This window comes from Oenanthe melanoleuca, chromosome 3 (assembly GCF_029582105.1).
Source record: "Oenanthe melanoleuca isolate GR-GAL-2019-014 chromosome 3, OMel1.0, whole genome shotgun sequence".
NCBI classification, from domain to species: domain Eukaryota; kingdom Metazoa; phylum Chordata; class Aves; order Passeriformes; family Muscicapidae; genus Oenanthe; species Oenanthe melanoleuca.
Window position 1 is genome coordinate 74,259,532 of NC_079336.1, and position 23,740 is coordinate 74,283,271.

The window sequence follows — 23,740 nt, forward strand, 5'->3', positions numbered from 1 at the left end:
CTTCAAATCATAAACTACTGCCTGCTCTATGAATCAGTGGAGTTACTCAGATTCGCTCTCTCTAGCCTACTTGACCAGGCTTTTGTCTTGGCAGTAAGAGAATATTTTTTTTCAACTTACACCATGATTACAAAATGAAGTAAATGTTTAAAGAGGAAAAAGCACTAAAAACACTCGAGAATTTTTTCATAATTATCAATAATAATTTAAACACAAATGGTGTGTTTGATGTTACACTGTATCTAAATATACAGCATTTACTCCCTGACATCAAGCATAACAGTGTTCTGCCAGCACTGTATTACATTTCATGGGAGATCATATTACTAAATATATGGCAGGTTATATGCCAGCTTCAGTAATAAAGCTGTAATGCTCATTTTTCTCTGGTATAAGCAGCGAGATGCAACAGTCAGACACAAGTTTCAGTGTACCTCATCCACCAAAAGACAAACATTTACTATCCCTAAGTGAACTATGAAAAGAATCAGCCTGTGAAAACGAGTCACATATGGATTTACTGACCTATAATGCAGGAGAGAGAACAGTTGCTTACTTCTTGGGTACCTGAGATGCACTACCCATTGGTTCTAACACTGAGCTATCATCTGCTCAGTGCTTCTCCTCAGCATACAACCTGCTGAAATACTACCACAGAATTTTATCCCCCTTCTGAACTTTTCCCACAGCCTTATTATCTTGAACACTCCTCTCACCCATAAGAATAGCCATTCTTAGTCTAGTTAGGGGAGTGTTTATTTTCTATCAGCATCACTGATTTCACAAAGCCACGTACCTTCTTGGTATCACTGAGCACAAGTGTCCTGTTTTAAATTCAATGCAGGAGAGCAGCATCACTTGCAAACGTGTGTATATCATCAGCAACAGGATATATTCTCATGATACAGCAACGTAAAAAACCCAGTCACCCTAAATTCCAGGCTCCTGGTTGATGTTTCTATAAAGATTTATTTCTACAAAAGTCTAGCATAAAATTACTTCTATTTACTCCATTTCTACCATTTCAAAATGCCTGAAGTTCTATAATAGAGCTACTGGATTTCACTACAACCTCTCACTGCAGTTACTGTTCTGCTGCTTAATCTGTATATTTTAAATAAAAGTTTGGACAAGCAAGGTTCTGTTGTCTTCAACACAGCAATGAGAACATTCAGGTAGCTCAGGCTTGCTGATAACACACTTAAGCTTCAAATTAGATAATTATAAATATTCATGTGTGTCTTACTCACAGAAACTTGTCAGAAGCCTGAGATCCAAACACACTTTGCACATCATCTATTTACGAGAAAAAGAACAAAGGGCCCTAAAGTGGCAGAAGATTTTAGAGTTACCAGTGACTGACTGACCTACTTTTCTCACCCTCCTGGTAGCAGCAAATTAATGGGAATGGATTATTACAACCTGTCTCACCTTCACATGTTCGGCCATCTGCAGACACAGAAAAGCCCCGCTCACATATGCACTGGTAGGAACCATCTGTGTTCAGACACTCTCCGTGTGGCGAGCAGAGGTCAGATCTCTCACATTCATTGATATCTGAAAGCACAGAGACACTAAGAGCTTTGCAAATCATCACAGCCTTAACATTAAGCCTAAAGTCAATTCGTCGTAAAAGCAGCTTCTCTTTCCACTATGTAAATAGCTGCGTGAATGGCTTATCTTCTAGAGAAACCAAATCTCCTGGGATCATTCTTAAACTCTCTATAGATGTCATTATGTCCTGCTGCATTATAGTCTTGCTACATCACTCTGTGATGAGGATGAGCAAAGAGGGATTTGTGGGATATCAGCATAAGCATCACCCTAGCCAACATTTCTTCTGTGTTACAGGAATTCTCAGCTCCATCTCACTGCTTTTTGATGGCTGCACACTGGTCAACTTGGGCATCTGACTCCACATGTTACTAGCAGGTTTGGAGCTGCATCTTTCCCAGAAGGCTTATTTTGTATAATTTAAAGCCAAATGCTCTTTTTGCTGCTGGGGAGTGGGAATGATGCCAAAGGTTGCTATATAAGAGCTTATCACCATCTCTTTCATTGGGTTTTATTTTACACTTAGAAAGCATTTTTCAAACTTGTGAATCCGAAAAACAAGTATTTTCTTTTGATTGGTCTCTCTTGTTAACAACCAAGTTCTGCCCTCAGAACTTAAGAACTTCATTATTTCATTAAGGTACGACCTCTATCATATCAATTACCATTCATGTTGTAATTGTACTTTTGTATTTTTTGCTTTACAAAAACCTATTAAGAAGCATTCAATACCATGCTGAGCTCAAACACAAATTTACAAACAAAAGATACCCATGAGGCTTATTCATCCCTTATCCAAACACTAGAATTACTCATTCTTAACTGCACCTTTTGTTGCTTACAGCCATCCAGAACGTATCAAAGTAGCAAGCAATTTTGATATACTAGGGAAATTATGATTTCAACATTATCATCTCAAGACCATAACATCCATTATAGAATTTTCTTTAGCTACAGACTGATTCTAGTCTGTGTGCTAACCTTCTAACCAGTGTCCTGAAATCATGGCCATAAGAAGAAAGAGAAGAGGCAGGCATCTTGGGGAAGTTGTATCTGCATGAGGTACCTAAAGAAAAGTCAGTGCACTGTGCTGAACACAACAACCTACAGATAAAAAGCCTTCTCTGAATTCACAGCAAATGCAAACCATCAACTACTTTCAGAAGCCCTCTGGAACTTGGGGATAATGAGAGATCAGCAATAACAAGGACAGTATTGTACCTTCTCATACTGTACTCAAGATTTAGCTATCTTAAAACTGCCAGAAAAATACTGGAAACCCAACCAGCTGATTGCACAAGTTAGAATGATGTATTAAAAGACAGGAAAACAAAATTTCCAGTGTTAGGGAAATTGAGTATAATACATCTGAAAGAGCAAACTGCAGTTTCTCTTGTTTTGGAGTATTTTCAACCTTCTCCTTACAAAACACATATCCCTAACTTCTAGTCTAGTCCAGATTCAACTTGCAGACATTGCACTCTGTGATAAATTTGCCAGTTTAATTCAATAGCTCTCTGTCTGCACTGTCTGTCTCCTACTTGGCTCATAAGTGCTTTCAGTTTTGTTATATTTATCCATTTAAAATATGAGGCATATATCTACTACTTTAGATGGCAAAGTGAAGAGAATAGAGGGGTATCAAAGCTGCCATTGATGTTAGCTTGTGGTCAATTCTCTTATATCTGCTAAAGCAAGGTCTAATACAGCACTTCTGTATGCTGTATGCAACATTTTTTTAATTAGAAAGCAGTCACACAGAATACTCAGAACTTTCACAGGGAATTTAGTGTTTGTTGAAGGAGATCTTCAATGTGAATGAGCTGGAATCCAGTTTCTCAGCTCAAGTCTAAACTGTGCATAAGAGAGCAGCCAAAGCAAAGTCCAGTGTTCTGGTGTTTCAGCCATTTAGAACATGAACATGTTATCACTGTCCAGCTCTAATACCATGGTTTCTGTCTCACAAAAATGGTGGGCAAAAGTGATGAGGCATGCCTGGGTGTTGCACCAACATGAAGATGGGATTCTTCAGAACTAAAACCTGCAAAGTGTTTTCCTGGGTTTGGCAATGCTGACTCAGTCTCAGTTAACAAATTCTGTTTTTCCCCACCCATCCTCCACAAAGTACTCCAAGTGTTCTGTAGAGGTGATATCTAATGTGACTTGATGCTAACAATGCTGCTCTTGTTGTTACACTTCTGACTCACAACACATAAAATGTTCTATCAAAATAAATGTTTCCAGGATTTGGGAAAAAAGCAGCCCTGTATCTCTCAGTTCTAACACAGATTCTACTTCAAGTTATGAAGGCTGAGACTTCAGCCTCTTGAAATAATTTCTCAGCATATATTTACTGAGAGAATAGAATGAATGAGAATAAAAATAAGAAGAGTAAGAAAGTACTACAAAAGCTAAATAAGTTTCTCTTCCTTAGCATGATCTGTAACTATCACAAGTTACACTTACAAACCTGCACATTTATAATAATGATCCAGGTATTTCATACCTTGACATCCCCTATTTGCTATCTGCCGGAAACCATCTGGACAAGTGCATTTGTAAGACCCTTCAGTGTTTATGCAGCTTCCTCTTAGGCAAACATTGCTGTCTTGAAGGCATTCATCAACATCTGAAATAAAAAGGCAACCGAATTATTAGATGATGTCAAAAAGGATGAAAGTTTTAATAGTTTCAGCAAAATTTGAAGCAACTGTGCACACACGGAAATCAAGTTTACTGCACTTTAGGATTCTTTGTTATTATTCTCCTTTCATCATGTCATCAAACTTCTTGTATTTCAAGAGGGCTTTGAAATTTGAGTTTGTATGTGATTTACTCCTAGCAAATATGACTCATGTACCATCTGCCTCTTTCACAAAAGCACATCATAACAGCAACGCAGTTAAAAAGAAATCCAAGCAGCTGCACATTTAGAAGACAGACTCAAAAAGTACCTACTAATGCCAATTTAAAATAGTCATCTTTGGACATGTTTAAACTGCCACACAGAAATCCCTGAGCTGGAAGTGACCTGACTCAGGCATCCCCCTGAGAGCTGGCGAGCCCAAGCATAGCTGGTGTGTCACAGCAGCCAGGATGAGCCTGGGAAACTGCTCACACAGCAGCCACATCACAGGACAGGGACCACCACACTGTGTGAACTGCTGGGCTAATGGGGGCTTTTCAGGCAGCCCATGAGATGTAGTACAGCTTTAGTACAGCCAACTCACAGGCTTTCAGCAGCTGGGTTATGAAGCTGAATGGCTGCTTTTGCACAGTGCTGCACTCCAGCCATAAATCCAGCTCCAGAGCCCAGGCACACGGGATCTTGTTTCCCAGCTGCCTATATACCACATTCAGAACTAAACCCCAAGCCTGTACATCTCTGCCCCAGTGTCTCGATATCCACAGGATAAAAGACTGACACACAGCAGGGAAAGTTTCAAGATACAAACTAGACATTAAGTAATTCAATACTTCAAGAACAGGACACTGGCATGGTCTCCACTTAAAGTCTTTTCTTCCTGTTGTCTTTCAAAGGGCTTAAAGGCAGCCCAGTGGAAGAAACAGAGTACAGCTACTATGGGTACAGGATTAAGTCAGCAAGTGCCGACATTCCAGTGATATTATACAGTTTTAGTTTCATTACAGCTGAAGATCACAAGGTATTTGGTGCTTGTGCCTCTAAGTTTTAAAAGCAAACAGAAAGTGAGAGAGCAGAATAAAAAAACTGTCTCATAAGCAACTTCCCTCAGCCTTCACAGAGCCCAACCTAATAATCTACCCAGTCTATTGCTTTGATAATGCAGTTAGTTTCCTCTGAAAAACAATAATCAAAGACTTTTCCCCATACCTTTGATTATTCTAATTTCTTAACTTTGGATTTTAGCCAATTACAATTGTAACCTTTTCCTATGCTGTAGGAATGAATAACAATTGTAATTAAAAAGAGGACATGACCTCATTTCTACATGTATCTTTTGAATGCCCACACTATATCATTCTCCTTGGGATTTAATCTATTCAATAAAAGTAAGAAATAGGGATAGCATTCTTACACAAATGAATGCTAGAGAAGATAAAATTGCACTTAACATTGACAAAGTTGTGACCTTTAGATAACCACATGTTTTATAACCATTTTCAACTGCAAAATAAATTGCGGCTTATTTAGAAAGCGATTAATTTTGACTAGGAGCATGAGAAAAATTAATGACTCCCTTGTGCTAAGTTAATGCCAAGTCTCACAACAAGAAGGTGTCTTCTGCCAAATTCAGTCAAAATGCATTATTTTTCATATAGGATTCAAACCTCCCTTTCTCTGATGCAACTCTTCATAGACCCTATGAGCTCTGCATGAGAATCCCCAGAAAAATCAGAGGCAGTAACTCATGCTTGAGACATTCAATACTTTTTATCACCCTTTACACATGCATGAACATTTTGGCCAGCAAAATATCTGAAAGCTTTAGGAGAACACTGGAGACTTATGCTTCAGACTTTATTCCACTAACCCAGGTTCTTTGAGATGTACAGTCTGTATGTAGGTCTTGCTCGGACACATTCCCACTCCCTCTTGGTTAAGACAAGGCCTCACAGGTGCCCTCACACTTCATGTTTCTTCTTATTCAGGGCAACAATGAGCAGGAAGTCTCAATGTCACTTCATCTCAAGAACAGGATGACTGACTAAGGCAGAAGGTAAACATGCATGTGGGTGTGTATCTTGAAGACATACTGCATGTATTCATCGATGTATACAAGTTATTTCCAAATAACTTTCTTTCCTAAACAAGTAAAATACTGTACAAGGGCTTCTAAACAAAAACTCCAGCCAAGGAGTTACAAAAAGCACAGCTGAAAAGGAGCACAGCATAATTCTGCTGAATTTGGCAATATCCCATGAAGTTTGCTCAAGTTTTAATGATCAAACCAGCAAACCGCCTCTTGCATGCAACATATTTAAGAAAACGTCTGCACCAGATGAAAACCTGATTAAACAAACACATTTCTTCCAAGTGGTCTGTTAATCACATTTGTTTTACAACATCATACATTTTTTGGGTATCCTCTGATGTGACAAATGTCCATAGCTGGTGCTTCAAGAAACTGGACAAAATTTGAACCACTTTGTCCTTTCTAGACAATTGTGCTGCGCTATGCTCACAGTTTTTGTCATCTCTTTCCTGCTTTCTCAGTGAAGTCTTAGAAAACATTCAGGTAAATAGGCTAATCCAAAAATCAGAGGCCCTTATGCACAGAAACACTGGATATCTTCTAAAGGTGATTTTCTCTTTAGTTTCCATAGTGCAAAAAGCAGTCTATAATATCCTGTACTTCAGAAATTTTTGAAGGGATAAAATGAAAACACAGAAGAACTTCTTCCACTTCAAGAGATTAATTATTTTGTGCAGGACTTGCAATATATAGAGAAGTCTTCAGAGAACAAACTGTAGCTACAGAAATTAACAACTTTGTCACTGGGTGGAGAAGCTGTAAATTGGGTTGCAGACTTTTAAATGAGACAAAGATCCTGGGGTAAGGGAATAGTTTTACCCTTTTTCCTTGTTTGATTCAATCCCTCTTCTTTTGCCTTGAAAGCATCTGAAAGTATTTTGTCTTGAAGCTGCCTTTGAGCAGGATCAAGAAAGAGTTGCAGATAAAGCATGGACCTATCCTGACAGGCCAGGTGATGGAGAGCTGCAACAGCTACCATGACTTCTTGGGCTGTATGAAAGGCACCACAGCGGTCCAAAGAGAAGTTTGAAATCTCATTTGAAGTCTACTCAGAGCAAGTTAGATTAGTAATTGTCAGGAATGATACCATACTATCTGTTCTGTCTTTGGGAGGCAGGAAGGACCTGTGATCCATTACATCACATTTTTCTTTGACCCTTGACAGAGTATCTCTACATCTGCTGCAATTCTTGAAGATCTTGAAGCCAGATGAGAGCAAAATTCTTTGACACAAATTTCTTAGTGCATTGCACCATCAGCCCACATTTACTGAAGCTGATGCACGAGATGCTGGTACTCAGCACAAATGAAGTTTTAAAACAGAAGACTGTTTTAAGTGCTTCCATGAACAGCTCAGGACCAAAGAGTATTAGTGTGCTGAGGAGATTTTATATGAGATCCTTTTTCTTTGCTGATGAGAGTTTCAAGAGAGGCTGACACTCATTGAATGTGGACAATCCAGTCTAATCCCTGATGATAAAGTCTGTTACAAGTTTGTCTTGAGAAAACAGCATTTGGTTGGCCCAGAGGGAACTGCTCTTCTGCCTGCACCACTTGAAGAGGAGGATTCCTGACCTACTGCTGTGAGGGTGAAGGTGAGCACTGCCTTCCAAGCACTGTGTGGAGGATAACCTAGCAGCAGAACACTCTTTGGTAGAACAGCAGTAAGAAGCTGCATCTTGCAAGGTATCAGCAGTTACAGAAAGCACAACAGGGACTGAAAAGCTTTTATGAGCTAATGCCACATGTACAGTGAGACCTTAATGAGAGTTACTTCTCCCTGAGAGCGTGAGATAAGCAAGCAAGGTAGAATCTGTCCTGAAGCTGGTTAGTAAGTAATCTTACATTACCAAGGTGACCATGAGTAATGCATCAGATGTACCATACCAAATGCGAGAAGCTCTGAAATGCTTCATTAGGAAAAAAAAAAATCAATTAGTGGACAATTAAATTGTTTTATTTGAGAGACAAGAGAATGTGTTTTTTTTCTTCTATAACACAGTATTTCTCACTACATATATTGTACAACTTGCACTTCTTACTTTTGTTTTTACAAGCTCAGTACCTAAATTGCCTTTTGAGACAGCACAAACTATGAGCTCCAGTAGGTCCTGCTGGAAATTGTCATCTACTAAATACTTTTTCTTGCCAGTGCACATGTGTGATTGTAGTGGTGGCTGCAGGTTCCCAAAACTAGCTGAAGAAGTAGTTTTAACTAGCAGGCCCCCATGAGAATAGCGTAATGCTGGCAGAAGCTTTTGCAATACAGAGCCTCTGTCAGAAGGTTTGGAAAGGCTGACTTGTTTTTGGTGGTAATGTCAACTGGTCTTCCAATCTTGCTATTGGAAACATATGTCCTGATTTTCTGTATGTGGAAAGATAACAGGGACTATTTCTAAGAATCCATTAAATATGTGGCTGTGTTGGTGGGAACAAACAGTTGGCAGCGTAGAGAAACAAAGAGAGGCAACAGATAAAGAGTTCACACCTATAACTGAAATATCCAAGATCTTATTGAAAAAAATTAGCTTAAGTCTCTAAGCTTACCTTCACACTGATCTCCAGTAGATGATAATGAGTAGCCTTGGCTACAGATACATCTGAAAGATCCTTCTGTGTTCCTGCAGCGACCGTTGGTACAGACTGACCGCTGCTGGCATTCGTTAATATCTGCAGCAGCAGAGACAGTGAAACTGTTACACATCTGAAAACACCAATTACTCATCAAATGGTGCAAAGGCCAAGTCTGACCAAAACAGCAAAGCACAGTATCAATACCCTGTGTACCAAGTACCAAACCAAGTACAGCTTGTTTGTATTTATTTAATACAGACAGCCAATGTAATGCATAAAATTGTATGAAACTGCAGACTCTGTGTTTTCCTTAAGATGACTGTGTTCAACATTCTCTCCTGTAATGCCAATTCATCCCTCAAGGCACAATCAAGTACACACAGACTCACAAATACACACACATGCTGCCTGAGAGCTACTTTTGTTTCTGTTATATCTGGCAGAGGTAGCAAGTCAGCCACTCCAGTGAGTCAGCAAAACCCACAAAATACTTTCCAGCAGGATCACCACCTTTGACCAGGGTGTGGCTTTCAGATGCTCACTGAAAGGCTAATCTCCAATTAAGTTGTACATTAAGGCTCCTTAAAAGTCTTGTCTTGTAAAGTATTAATCACCGAACTATGGAGAAATGTCTCCTTGCTTCCACAACACTGCTAATTCCTCTGCACTTCAGTTCTCATAAACTGGGGTCAGCCTGAGCTAACAGATGGATTTGAACATCAAACTTACATTTTCCTATGGAAAACTCAAAGTATTGGAGTGGAGTGGCACTCTGAATTCAGAACATAGCACATGCTTTGTGTGAGCTAAGAAGCTTATTTTCCCTCTGTTATTTGTCAAATATTCATTAAGAAGCAGTATTTAAATTGACATGGTGAGTTCTTGGTCACTTCTAGCATTTTGGCACAGCTGAATGTCTTTCTGGAAATACACTTCAATTCAAACAGGAGAATGTTACTCAATGAGGTTTTTCAGGTCTGTGTTATGGCTGTACAGTCTGACCTCTTAAGTAACGGTTCCTTGCAACCACAGAAGTTTAGCATTTAAGGATCACTGAAATCTGTGGGGCTCCATGAAGCAGCTGGGCATGTGTACAGGTCCTTACTTTAGAAGGGTGCACTTTAAGAAGAACAGTCTGCACATGCCAGCTCAGCTTGGCAAGGGCTCTTTTCCATGAAAGGCTCAGAGGAAGCAGTCAAATTTTGTCTACATATTTTCCCCAAGATCAGTCTGCTGTGTGTCCTGGACAGCACATTTAACTCACTGAAGACACTTAACTTACACTGATGTTTTGTTTTAAACTTCCTGACAAATTTATATGAACGGTCATTTAGTTTTACTGTATTATTTTTAGCACTCAGAAGTCTGAAAGTGTTTGGTTCTGTACAGAGACACTTAGGGAAGGCTGAGGGAAAGGAAAAAGAAAGAAATACAACATCTGATGAGAAACATGTAGGTTTCTGTGCACATCCACAGCCTGGAGATACTGTCCCAGATTTTCACCATTAGGGAAAAGTTTCAAGTACCCTCTAGTTAAGGAGAGGAATATTCATTTATCCTGTCCACGCTACAGGTTCTCCCTCACACTGCTTCACTCTAACTTCAGACCTAATTTTGTTCCACTGGAGCAGTCCTGATGGGGAATTTTAGATGTGGAAGAAATGTGTAAACTGACACTTTGGAGGTACAGGTACTGTTCCTAGAAATACCAAGCTCTCTGTCTGGAAATACAGAGACACCAGTGCAGGTTGCTCAGTGGTAGCTGACACTGCTGGGTTCCAAAGGGGAGCAGCCTAGGTTTTTTGATTCCACTCAGCCACATGGTAGGAAAAAAAAAGATGGAAAGAAAAGCAAGATGATAGGAAGAAAAGCAAAAGCCACTGTCCTTAAATCTCCAAAATGCCAGATATGCCATGGATTTTGCAAAAATTTCAGTTTAGCAATATAAATATTACTACATGTTCTTGACTGGCTTTATTACACGTCAAAATCTACAAAATGCAAACCAAAAAAAAAAAAATAGACATGAAAAATATTACATAAGTGCAACCGTACAATCTTATGAATTTTAATCATACCTTTATATTCTTTCTTACCTTCACACTGATCCTTTGATGCAGAGAGTTTGAAACCTGGGGCACAAATACACCTGAAGGATCCCTCTGTATTTTCACAACGTCCATTTGCACAGTGATGGCCATACTGACATTCATTTATATCTGTGAATAGAAAGAAAGCATGAGAAGTTAACTGGGGTACAACCACCTTTCAGTTGAGCTTGGGAATATATTCAAATTACGTCATAAGCATGGTTATTATTCCTGAAGAATTTATTTCAATGGGATTTCAGCACTTCATGCAGGTCCCTTTGTAAAGCTACTCTACATACTCATCAAGGAGCTCCACTGGATTATGCAAAATCTCTCTTCCTATTCACAAACCATCCTTTCTTTAGGACTCGAAAGCAGGCAGCTTTTTCTTTTCTTATAAGCTATCCCACAGACATCTACTTCCACCCTTCTATGAAAGAAAGGTATTAATTACATGGGCCACTTTCTTCGGCCAACATGAAAATTGCTGTGCTGCTACTTAATAATTTTCAAGAATTCCTTCTGAATGCAATTTGTATAAGTCAAAAAAGCAAAAATCAAATATAAAAATCAAATAAGAAATCTATTTTGCTATAAATCCAGCCAGAATTAATTCTGTATTCTAAAATAACAATTACTGGTTTTCTTCTAGCAGTGGTTTTCACTTCAGAAGAAAAGAAGTCTAGTTTTCAAATTTTATTTCTTTATTTTGGGGTAGCAGTAGTCAGCACATGTCCTTGTTTTATGGAAAAAAGCTGCATTTTTTTAGTTTCACTTATGCAGTAAAAGAACTACCCTTTGTTTGTCTTTATGTGCCAGAAATCATATTACTCCCGATTATCCTGTCTTTTGCCACCGCAAAGCACACAAAACCCATCAGCATAAAAAAGGGCTAATTGTTTGAGCCACTTGAGCCATTTAGACAGCTGTGGCACAGGGAGAGCTGGAAGATCAGACATCTTTAAATCATCATCATAACCCTTACTAGTATTGTGAATACATGCAGTAAGAATTTTGCTTATACGTATTTACATGCACGGCTCTTTGCTCCTGTACCACCTGCCTTTGACAAAGCCCAGCTTCCCTCAGACACAAAGGAAATCACCATTACCATCCATATTCCCAATGACCTACAACTCAGTTCCTCACTTGATCCTCTAGCTCTGCAAACAAGATGTCCTGCTGCAGCCTGGCCAAGCAGCAGCAGTGACATCCTTGGAGGGATGACAGCAGAGATCCACAGGTGCTGTGCTATGTTCAGTAGGTGTTACTACTTATTCCTTTCTCCAAGGCTTATTTCCCAGCTCACTACTCTACAAAACACAATCTTTGCTCTCAATGTACACAATCAATGCTTGACTTGAAGAATCTCTTCAAACACAGAGAATCCAATTCAAGCACACAAATTTCCAACTGAACAACAAAAATGCTCCTTACAGATTCACTTTCATCTCCAAACTGCTTGACAAAGAAACCTGGAATACTATTTCTGATTTTTGGATGGGACTCAAAGATCAAGAGACTTCCCCATAAAGCCAGCAGAAAAAACAGGAACAGAACTTAAATCTTCTGAGGTGAAATCCAGAGTTATAACTGATTCTACTGGTATTTCCTACAGAAGGGCTAGAGGTATTTGGATTAGCTCTGCTTACCTATGGTATCTTCTAGCAGGATCCTTAAAACTGTACAATTTGAATATTGATAGATAACCATGCAGCTTCAAAATCCACCACAGTGGTAACCCCAAGGATGAAGTGATCTAGAAAGTTTTATCAACCTATTTTTTAAAATTTGTTCATCAATACACAGAAGTGTGCTCTAGATACATCTTGACATATAATTTAATTTGAATGTGAAAATGTGCAGAGAGAAAAATGGAATAAAAATGAACCAGTGGTTGAAAGTAAAATTAAAAATCAATTACTTATTTCAAAGAGTCCCTGTAGAACACAAATGCACTGAAGGACCTGGGACAGTGGGAATTTCAAGACAATGAGGAGGCAGGCTGTGCAGGTGTCCTTTTCCATTTCTTCCAACATGCACTGAACATTCCCATCTAAACTCCAATTAAACACAGTCTACACAAGTTTGAAGCGAACTGATTGACTTGGCTTAATGAAACAAGTGGCTATGTTCCTGGCTTTAAATCCTGCAAGATTATACTAGATTTTCCAGGCATACAGTGCAGGTAGAGGAATGAAATGAGGTAAAAAAAATCCTGAAATCAGCTGTGGAAAACCAGAAGAGCTGCAACTGATCTGAACTAAAAGAAAAAACAAATGAATTTATGGAACAATGGATTTAAACACCCTTCATAGATAATGAGAAATATTCTCCTTTTTGGTGTACTCAAAAAGTGCCGTACTACAGAACTACAGATTTAAGAAAAATTGTCTGCATGACATTTTCTAAAATGTGTATGGCTCATTTCCAACATGATGTAAGCCTAAGATAAACAAAAAGTGGACTGATCACATCATTAATGAAGTAAGTAAGAATGTCTAGGCTTAGAACATTTCCTAAAACAAAAGAAAAAAGGGAAGCTACATGCAGTAATACAAGGAAAAAATTACCACTTTAAACCAAGACATATTCTTTACATGACTTAGTTCTGAGCAAGGCACTGACTTCTCTCATTTCCCTCCTACTAATCTGGTTAGGAAGAATAAAACAACTGGAAGTTATGCCAGGGAATTTTCAACCAGCTATTTTCATAAATAGGTACAGAAATAAAGCTTAATATTGGGAAAGAAGGCAAAATTAGGCCAACATTTTGCAGGGGGAAAAAAAAGGGGTTAAGAAAGAAAGAGAGTTCTAACAGTACATATGCCACATTCTTTGCAAGGGCATCAAGAATGCAGGCAGGTGGGAAGGAATGAAACAAAGATGAATGTGGAGTAATTTGTGCAAAGCGAAGCCCATTAATTTGTTGTAAACACTTCGTAGCTTGTTATAACTCCATTAAAATCCATGAAATTACCTGAGAAATACATTACTCCACAGTTAAGTCAAATGACAAGATCAAATATGCCGCTATGACAGAGGAGATCTGTTCAGACAGTATGAATTCTTCAGAAAATAGGGTACTTGAATACAGTGTAATCTGCACAGAAAAACTAGTGATGAGGTTCTGACAACCACACCATTGCTTCACTGCAACTTGGCTCTAATCTTGATCCATATATCAGCACCACATTTGCAGCTGGAGTACAAATCAGATCCCAGCCATCAGAGCTGTTTCAACCAAACTGCTCTTAGACTGCTTTGTGAACTGAACTGAATCCCAGAATTGGGAGCCATTACAAAATAAGCCATGGAAGTACACTGACAATCTGCCCTACAACAGTAATGCAGACAGCCCCTCTATGTAAGTTATTGTACACCTGTTTAGGTAACATGGTTATTTCAACAAATGATAGGGCATGTGTTACACAGAGTGGGAAGGAATAGTCGCAACAGATGCTGATCCTTTACAACCAATGCTAAATTTAACTTTCTGGTAGTGTCCCAGAAAGCAGCACTCAAAACTGCAAAAGATTATTTCTTTTTGCACAATTGATTAATTTGCTCTTTGCTACTTCTACTTCAATTGGTCAAAACTGATCATGGAAAAAAAAAAAAAAAAGCCTAACACTTATAAACCAATCAACAAAAATAAAATGTGAGAAATCCATCCTAAATCCCTGAAGTTAGACAAGGGGCTTTAAGATATGCTAATGTTTTGCTAGAAGTACAGATAATTAAGGAGTTTTATTAATACGGTCTGTGAGCAAAATCCCATATTCTTCTGAAAAACCTGCGAGTCCCACTGATGTATTAGCACTCACTTGTGTCTTTTCATTTAACAACAGCCTACTAGTATTTCACTGACAATACATCCTCTTTCTGTTCTGTATTTTCTGTTTCAAGAATTTTGTTTTTGTAGCTTATAATGATATAATTTGTAGTCTAGATTCAGTGTTCATTTATCTACAGCAAAACAAGACTTCCTGTTATATACTGTGTCTGAGAACATTGAGAACAAGTAATTTCAAAAATCTCACATTTTCAGTTATTCTTGAATGAAATTAAATGGAGACCAAGGGTACAGTACTGTCATCAGGTTGTAACACTGATTGAATATGAAATACAGCACCTCAGAACAAGAACTACAACCAGAGAGACAAGGAGTACTAAACATACCATGGCACTGTCCATTCCAGCCTCTGAACCCCACTCTGCAAGGAATGCACTGATAAGAGCCAGGAGCATTAAGGCACTGTGCATCTGGACAGGTAGTTGGAGTCAGGCATTCATCAATGTCTACAAAAGAGAAGAGAAAAGGAAATACTGGTCAAAGCTCTGATGGAATACTGAACAATAATCTGGCTACTCTGACTCTCCTGTGATATTAAAGCATTCAAAGAGTTGCATAATTTATCTGTTAGAGACACAGGAAAGAACAAGTTCACACAGATTTGTGCCAGCAAAGGGGCATCTCTGAGAAATATAGTAGCTCATGATACATGCAATTGAATCTGAATTCTCTATTACACTAAAAATCTTGGGTAGGTCTTCCAGAACATGCAGCATATCAGATTTCTGGCAACCACAGGTAAAAATAACTTTCCTTATGTTACTTCTTTACCATATTGAAGTGCCTGAGATTCTTCCTATAGTAAGACTTTGGAAGTTCATTGCACCAACAGTAAAATTGTAACTGGCTTCCAAAAGCAAAGCACAATTTGGTGTTCTCCAATTCAGTAGAGTTATTCAGAATGTAAGTGCTATGGGGACTGAAAACATAATTGTGTGAATGAGAATCAAAGATGCTTACATGGAGTAAGGAGTTAATTTTGTCTGAAAGAAGGCACAAGCCACATCACTGAGGCTGGCGGTGTTTAGGGTTATACAGGGACTTTCTGCATCAGGCAAGGTCCTAGATTGCCCATGACAAGAAGAGATAGGTCCTGAAAAATTATGGAACTCATGTACAGGCTCTGTTTGAGCAAAAAGAACTTCTTATCCTGCACCAAGGAAACCCGTAAGAACTGCATCATATGCAATCTAGAGGACACTGCACACAAAAAACATTCAAAGACAAGTTGCTGTTAAGTGACCAATGATCAGAAGATACTGGAATTAAAACTGTGTAGGCAGCCTCCTTGCAGTCTGCTCGCATGTGTGAGATCATTTTATAATATGGTATTTAATTACACAATAATTATAATCTTTCCCATTAAATACTTGCTTCACACAGCGCACAGAACTAATTAAATTGTTAGTCCCCTCTAAACTCAGCTTCCTAAGCTTCCATCCTTTTCCTGCCCCACAGCCAGCAGTTTTGTCTTCTGCAATTAAGGACTGCTACTCGAGCGCAGATCATAGGGAAGAAATTCACTCCTAGTTTTGAGAACAAGCTCACAAAACTCATGTTGGAGCTCCCAACATTCATAATTTAGCTGGAAAAGCTTGAGAGAATTGAATATCCCAGCTCCAAACAACTCACTGGATGTAGGCAAATCACAATTTTTCAGAGAATCACAATTGTCCAGCTTAGAATACTTCCTCATAAAAACACCAACAAGCTTCTTCAACTGCTACAAATGCACACCTGCAAAAGTTTCTCATTAAACTACCGTGGGATATTTTTTTTTTCTTCCTTATTTGACAAAGAAAATTACAATTCTGCTATAATTTCTCCTCAGAATCTCTGGACTGTATCTGCCCTCAAAATGTAGAACATGAATGATGTACTTGGTACAGAAATTTTCAGGGAAAAAAAAGTCTAAATGTGGTAAAGCATAAAAAAAAATGACAAGAAGATTCTATAAGAATTCTTCATCCTATGCAATGATGTTCAGCTATCACTACAACACTGTTCTACATAAACAACAGACTCTACAACAATATATGCACTCTCCCCTGGCTAGGCCTGTGACAGAGCTTGTGTGAGTACAGCTTGAAGGCAGAATGAAGATGGGGTGAGGAAGTGCAAGTGAACTGTGAGTATTGTGTGCAGCTTGGAGGATTGTTGCCTTTGCTTTTGAACTGTAGAGGGGTGGAAGGAAGTTTTTTGTGAAATTAGAAATCTGTCAGTAGGGTGATGACATGGTGAAATGATTCCCTGAACGTGTCATTTCCTGGGTTTGATGGATTAATGTAGGAGGATTTTCCCCTTAAGGAACCTTAAATAACTTTCAGCAGAGAACTTGGTTTCAGAAGTTACATTTTGTTAAGTTAAATTACAGAGGACTACCACCACAATATTTAAAATACAAGTTAATAACAAATTTGATGTAGTATAATAGTCTGATTTCTAGCCTAATTGAATTATAGGTTCTCTAGTCACAGAGAAAATTTGCAAAGACTAGTTGTAAGAGTGGAGTCTGTGAAACATTTAAATAAATTTTAAAAACACTGAAAGTGAAATCTTTTAGCATTGCTCAGAGCAGCCAACGTATCCACGGCAGCTTTAAGTTGCTTATTTGCTGGGCAAACTAACATGTCAGCAATTTTATCCTATCCTATGTAACTTAGACTAAAGCATTAACAGAATCAAGTTAAAAATTAAAATGATTTATTGGGGTTTTTAGTTCACCATTCAAGTTGAAAATAAAATAATACCAGGAAAAAAAGACCAAAATATCACACCAAAAATAATGTGAAGCTTTGAAGGTCAGATGTGCTAGGATTTCCTGTAACATGAAATATTTGCTTGATATATCATTTTCTAACTGGAAAAATTAAAACTTTTTTTTTTTTTTTTTACACAGAAACTTGGCAAGCAGGTAAGGACTAATGATGTTAAGTAATTCCATTGAAAGAGATGATAAAACGGCTGCTCCATGATGGTTCTGTACACAGAGGGGGAACTCCTTTGCAGCATCTTAAATTTAAATAATAGGAATTGAATTGCAGTTCCAGACACCAAACAATGACAAAGAATGAAGAGTACTCACAAAGGCTTCTTGTTTAAGATGCACCCTGTGAGATTTGTCCCTCTGCAGCTCAAGCTGCAGTGCCAAGCCTCCCTTGAACAGCAGGGAGTGTGAATCATTCCAAACAGCAGTACTTTGGCACTGTTTTTGTGCTATCAATAAATGGCAACTTCACTTCATCATCATCACTACTGAAGAGTCCAAACCTACCTTCACATTCCCCTCTCCTGTTCATTTGATATCCACTATCACAATATTCACATCTGTATGAGCCAAGAGTGTTTATACAAAAGCCTTCTCCACAAGTGTGAGGTCTTGAACATTCATCAAAATCTGCAAATGACAAAGAGAAGTTAAGAGAAGCTGCTTCACCATCAAAGTATTGAATGACTGCATCTCCTAAAAACTCTGCTTTAACTAAACACTAAATAAGTTTGGATTTTTGAAGCTGTTTGCAAGCCACCTCACTGCTTGTAATCACAGAGAGAATGAGTTTGAGAAACAGCCAGGGTATGGAAGGCGGCCTGGGAGCATCCCTATGGCTGCAAACACAATGTGTGCTGCTGGATGTATGCAGTGCCCAAGGCAGCACTAACCTAAGGCACACCACAGCCCCTTCAGGCTTTTTCTCTTGCTTTGTGAAGTCTGTGGCTGTTTGCAGCTATATTAAAAAATATGGTTTGTACCAGCTTCAACTCATTGAAAGAGTGTTGAATACTTGTATTTTACGCAGCAGGTGTTTTTACTAATTGGTAGTTTTCACAAGTCATGATGTACCGAATATATTCTTGTTTTTCAACAAATAAACTTTTTGAAAAGGAGTATCAGCTACGCAGGTGCTTTCCTCACCAAAATACTTGGTGAGAGACAGTGAAATATATTTCCAGATAGCAGCCCAGTACCACTGACACTGAGGAAAAAAGAGCTGAAAAGGGGAATTTAGGAGTGTTTAGGCTATGCTTCTTGAATAATTTTTTTATTTTTCTTTTATATAAAGGAGACTAGTTATTACCAATGCAGTCAGTTCCATCTTCACTGGCCATGAATCCAGCTTGGCAAATACATAGGAAACTTCCTTCTGTATTTTCACAGCGTCCAAGAGAACAGAGATGTGGTGCCTGATTACACTCATTAATATCTATAAATGAAATGAAAACCTAAGATTATAGAATAATGTATATAGTTGTGATTCTTTTTGTGCATTCTGTGCCAAGCATTTGAAAAGACTGATCTTGTAATTATTTTAACTGTTTGAAAAGGTATATATGTTTTTTCTCAGAGATGCAAAAAAGATGCACTAAATAGTTTTGGTTGGAGAACAATGCTATTATTGGCTTAGATTGTAAGAATATTGCATTGGCCTGAAGAACGTGACATGACTACAGTTCAAATCACTACACTGTGTGCAACATCAGCACAAGCTGCATGGAACATTAATAGAACTTGGATGAAATAAAGAGATTCTAAGTTGCCATTTGGCCGTGTTGCAGAATTTATTTTTCAGTACTGTAGTTGCACCTGACAGCATGTGTTACAGCCTGAAGCTACTGAGCTTTGATGGCATGAACATTTTCTAGGCTATAATCTGTAGATACAATACACCCTTTCTGATCCAAGTTACAGAGGAACCAGTATATTCTGAATGAAGAAAAGATACCTATACAGCTGCTTCCAAATCTGAAATGGCTCATGTAGGAACCATTTGTGCTCTGCCTTATGTTCATCAGAGTCCTCTGATCTGGAATTTACTAGCTTAAAAGGGGATGAAGACCTCATTTTGCAGACCTCTCACTGTGCTTCTGGGTTATGATATACTTTCTCTTTTCAGGCTGAAAGGAATAATCTAACAAAATGCCTGGGCTTAGTCTGGCTGCAGAGCTGATAACTGGGTAAATTACTGTGAGAAACAGGAACAAATTCATTCTTTTTCCAAACAGAAATGTGTTTCTTCCTAGTGGTCTGACTTTTAGATACCTGATACACAGCTGAGAAGAGATGGTCTGCCTAATCACTTTTTCTCTTACATCACACTGGGAAATGTTTTCATTCCATTTCATTAAATTCACACTCATTTCAGAGCTGCTGAAAGGTTATGTTAGAGACTACCCCCCAATTTTATTTGGAATAAAAAAACCAACTTGTAGTTTGGAAGCATTCAACAGAGGAAAGAACTCCTGACTGCTCTGTAGAGATCTCCCCTAATCATGTTCTACATTTCAAGCATTTCATAGCATGGTTATTTCAGATTTTTGAAAGCATCATTTCATACCAATGCACTTTGTCTGCTGATCATTAAGTTTGAAGCCCTTGTAGCAGATGCAAGTGTATCCCACAGGCAAATTAACACAGTGTCCTGCTCCACAGATATCAGGATTAACTGTACATTCGTTGATTTCTAAGGAAACAAAGAGAAATTTAATGTTAAACTCACATAGTTCAGTAAGTGCACAATACTCTGTAACCCAAGTAGAAAGCTCAGGCCTGAAAACAACTGTAAATCAAGTTTGCAACTCCTGAGTTTCTCTAATGGATACCTTATCTGGAAGAATCTAGAAACCATCTGGGCTCTTCCTAGTGACATAATCTTATGTCCCATCCAAGATCTATAAATCAGTACATAAAATGTAAAGTAAAATGAAGGTAAGATAATATAAAAAATATATGGCTCAACCTTTGCATTGCACATTAAGAAAACAACTGTAGTGAGTTTCTGATTATAGTGGGTATTCTGATTTACAGAATACTAATGTACTGATTTCTTGGATTTATTTTGTAAGATAAGGAGATTCAGATATGGGCAGCATTGTATGCTGAAACCTTACAGCAGTTTTAGAAATTCCTGAAGTACATGCATTACTGCAGAAAAGATTAATGACTGTGTTCGGTTGCAACAAACTAAGGTTGTACTGCAGTATGGAATTGTAATTCCTGAAAAAGAAATTAACTTTGGAAACAGATTACATTTAAATTTAACTGAATTTTAAAGTACAGAAATAGGGCACTCAAAAACTTCTCAACTTCAATTGCATTCAGTTTTAAAATCCTTTTCAGCATTTTGTCCTACAAATCTTACTGCACTTGTACTTTATTACCTCTGAACAACATATTGATTTACAGCACACAGCAATTTCTATTTCTACTAATTTTCCTGAGAAAATAAAAAACAGAACATGGAAAACTACCACTTTCTTTTCACTTACTGATGTGAGTTCCCAGCAGGGTAACTTTCTCTCCCTGTAAGGAAGCAGAAAGCTGTCTGCCAGAAGGGGCACAGTCACAGAAGATTTCCAAGTTCTAGTTTGATGATTGCAACTATTTAAACCTTCCTATGGGATTGATGAACTGTAATTACAGCAAACCAAAGGCAGCAGTTGAATGCTTACAGAAGGACAGGATATTTTCTCTACTCTTACAGTACATTCATGAGGATTTAACTGCAGACAGAACTGTACAAACAACTGGGTGATTTAGACCCTGTGTGCATTTCATCAACTCAAAAATCCATTCCTGCATGAAGGAAAGCCATTTTGAAGAGTTCATTTTTTATTAAAGTATGTGAAATTTCTCACTCTGAATGGAAACCAGGAAACCTCTTTTTAAGCCTAAATATCTCTACCATATGCAAGAATGCATGTTATAGTATTTACCAGGATATTGCAATCACTTCAAAGCCTGTGTTTATTCTGGTTCATTCTAACCAATGTGACATTGTAAAGCTCTCATGTATACAAATAAGGTACATTCACCTTTTTGCTTCTAAATGTAGAAAGCAAAAGAAATATTGATGTCTTTACAACACAGCTGTCATTTAGACAAATTTCAGTATGGCAGGTGCATTACTTGCATTCCTGTTATTTTCACTTCTTGACAAATAGATGTAGAGGAGGCAACTCTAATACATTAAAAAAGAACGAAGCACAAACATCAGAAGAACATTTTGAAATAGATCTTACAGTAACATCTCACCTGCTTTTTGTAGAACATTCTGATCTACATCCCTCAATGAACAACATCATGTATACTTCATTAATACACACGTAGACTGTCTAACAACCTGACATGTATTCAAGAAGTATTCAGTTCTGGACTTTCCTTGCAGATCTGCAAAGAAAGTCCAGAACTGAATCTGAGGTGAATTATTAATTTTGTCTTCCATCCTTTAACTGTGGATATAAAAATGGCAGATACATCCCGGGAGGACTTAGTCCTGGCTCTCTTGATAGCAGCCTCATTGTTGTGCTGTTCTGCACTTTCTCCAGAATATTCCTTCTGTTCTGCAACCATGTTCTATGGTAATTCAGCACCACCACAGAACAATAATGTCAGGAAGTCAGTCATTTCTTAATTTATTGTAGTTTTAAAAGAGAAGTACAATACCTGTAACTTGAGTAGGTGCAATAACCTGGCTTGCACTTGAAGTAGAGACTTCGGGAGCAACTTCAACAGGCAAAGGAGGGGATGTTTTCTCAATCACTACTGTGTGACATGGAACGGAAATCAATCACATTCAAAAAACCCACCTTAAAGCATTCAGAAAACCCAACCCTTAAAGAATTCACACATGATACTGAATAAGCTATGCACTATGGAGATTTTAATTTGCTTATTCTGCTTTGACTTACAGTAGAAAAAGAAACCCATGTAATTGTGGTTTTCATCATTCTACTAGTGAAAAAAAGCCACTGAGGTGCTAAAGAAAGCAAACACAGTTGTAAAACTTTTTCAGTAAAGGTTCTGCAAAGAGCCACTTAAGCAGTTTTCTCTTGAAAGAAGTAGTACAAGGCTTCACCTCTGCCGACATTAAAATTCTCATACAGATAATCTAGGGTATAATTTCTTCTTAAAACATGTCTTTATCTTCTAAACAAGCCAGTCCCAACCTCTCAATTCCTCCAACCTCGGCTTCCGTGATTTTCTTTGATGATGTAGCAATTGCTTTTGGAGTGCCAATCTTTATTTTTTCATTAACCTCTACTAGAATGGCTACTTTCTCATTTGTTTTAAGAACTGTAAGCACTCTCTCATACTGAAAGAAAAGAAAAAATAAGTTACCTGGAAACTGTGGATGCAGGTTAATTGTTGAAATTCCAGGAGAAAGCTGAGGCTGCCCAGGCTCTAGATAAGGCTGCTTTTCTTGATCAATGGGAGCTAATTCCTAGAAAAATGATTAAAAAAAATAACATTCTGAAAACATTCCCTTAATTCATGGCTACCCACAAACTCCTGGCTTGATACACTGCTAACATTCTCATGAGTGGCTTTTGATAGCAGATCATTAGTCACCACCAATTTAAACCTGAATGAACATAGAATACTATGTTTACACAATGGCATACAATTTAACATTGATTTTACTTGAAGCAGCCACTTCCTGGAGCTTCTAATTGTATTTTGGGCTTTGTCCCTCCATAATTCTCACATTCTCTGGTCTTTAATTGCTTACAAATAGCATTTGAATGCAGTTCAACTTCACACAAAAGTATACAATCGCATTTAGGTGTCTGACATTTGTGAGAGGTTCCTTCTTAGCTATTGAACCCATCATCTTATTTTCATAGAAATGTTAGATGCTTGTACATCTGTAGGAAAATGAAATGGAGCACAGCTGCAATTATTCATAACAAATCCCATAACCTCCAGCACAGAGACCTGAAACATTCCTCCAGAACGGGGGACTTCACACAGATACACACTTCCTCTTCTCCAATGAACACAAGACACCCTAAACAAACTAGGAAATTAACTTAGGCACTAATACCAGTCTTACAAGCAGGTGTCACAAATGCTTATCAAAGCTTCATAATGCTTCTCTCTGAATTATTTTATCTAGCTGTTGGTATCTCCATACTCTCTGCATTTTTCATTA

The 23,740-nt window shown here is 38.1% G+C and overlaps 1 protein-coding gene across 11 annotated transcripts in view; it reads right to left on the bottom strand.

Moving 5' to 3' along the window:
* Window positions 1-23,740, bottom strand: part of LTBP1 (latent transforming growth factor beta binding protein 1) — a 182,091-nt gene that overhangs the window by 39,875 nt on the left and 118,476 nt on the right. For 8 of the 11 annotated variants that reach the window (XM_056488103.1, XM_056488100.1, XM_056488099.1 and 5 more), the window contains 10 exons: window positions 22,927-23,029; window positions 22,252-22,350; window positions 20,144-20,269; window positions 18,887-19,012; window positions 18,085-18,207; window positions 15,137-15,256; window positions 10,961-11,083; window positions 8,838-8,960; window positions 4,061-4,183; window positions 1,432-1,557 (listed from right to left, as the gene is read on the bottom strand). In XM_056488103.1, the coding sequence (XP_056344078.1) occupies window positions 1,432-1,557; window positions 4,061-4,183; window positions 8,838-8,960; window positions 10,961-11,083; window positions 15,137-15,256; window positions 18,085-18,207; window positions 18,887-19,012; window positions 20,144-20,269; window positions 22,252-22,350; window positions 22,927-23,029 (1,192 nt within the window). The remainder of the gene's footprint in view (window positions 1-1,431; window positions 1,558-4,060; window positions 4,184-8,837; window positions 8,961-10,960; window positions 11,084-15,136; window positions 15,257-18,084; window positions 18,208-18,886; window positions 19,013-20,143; window positions 20,270-22,251; window positions 22,351-22,926; window positions 23,030-23,740) is intronic. The other 3 variants (XM_056488098.1, XM_056488107.1, XM_056488104.1) reach the window with 1 other exon arrangement.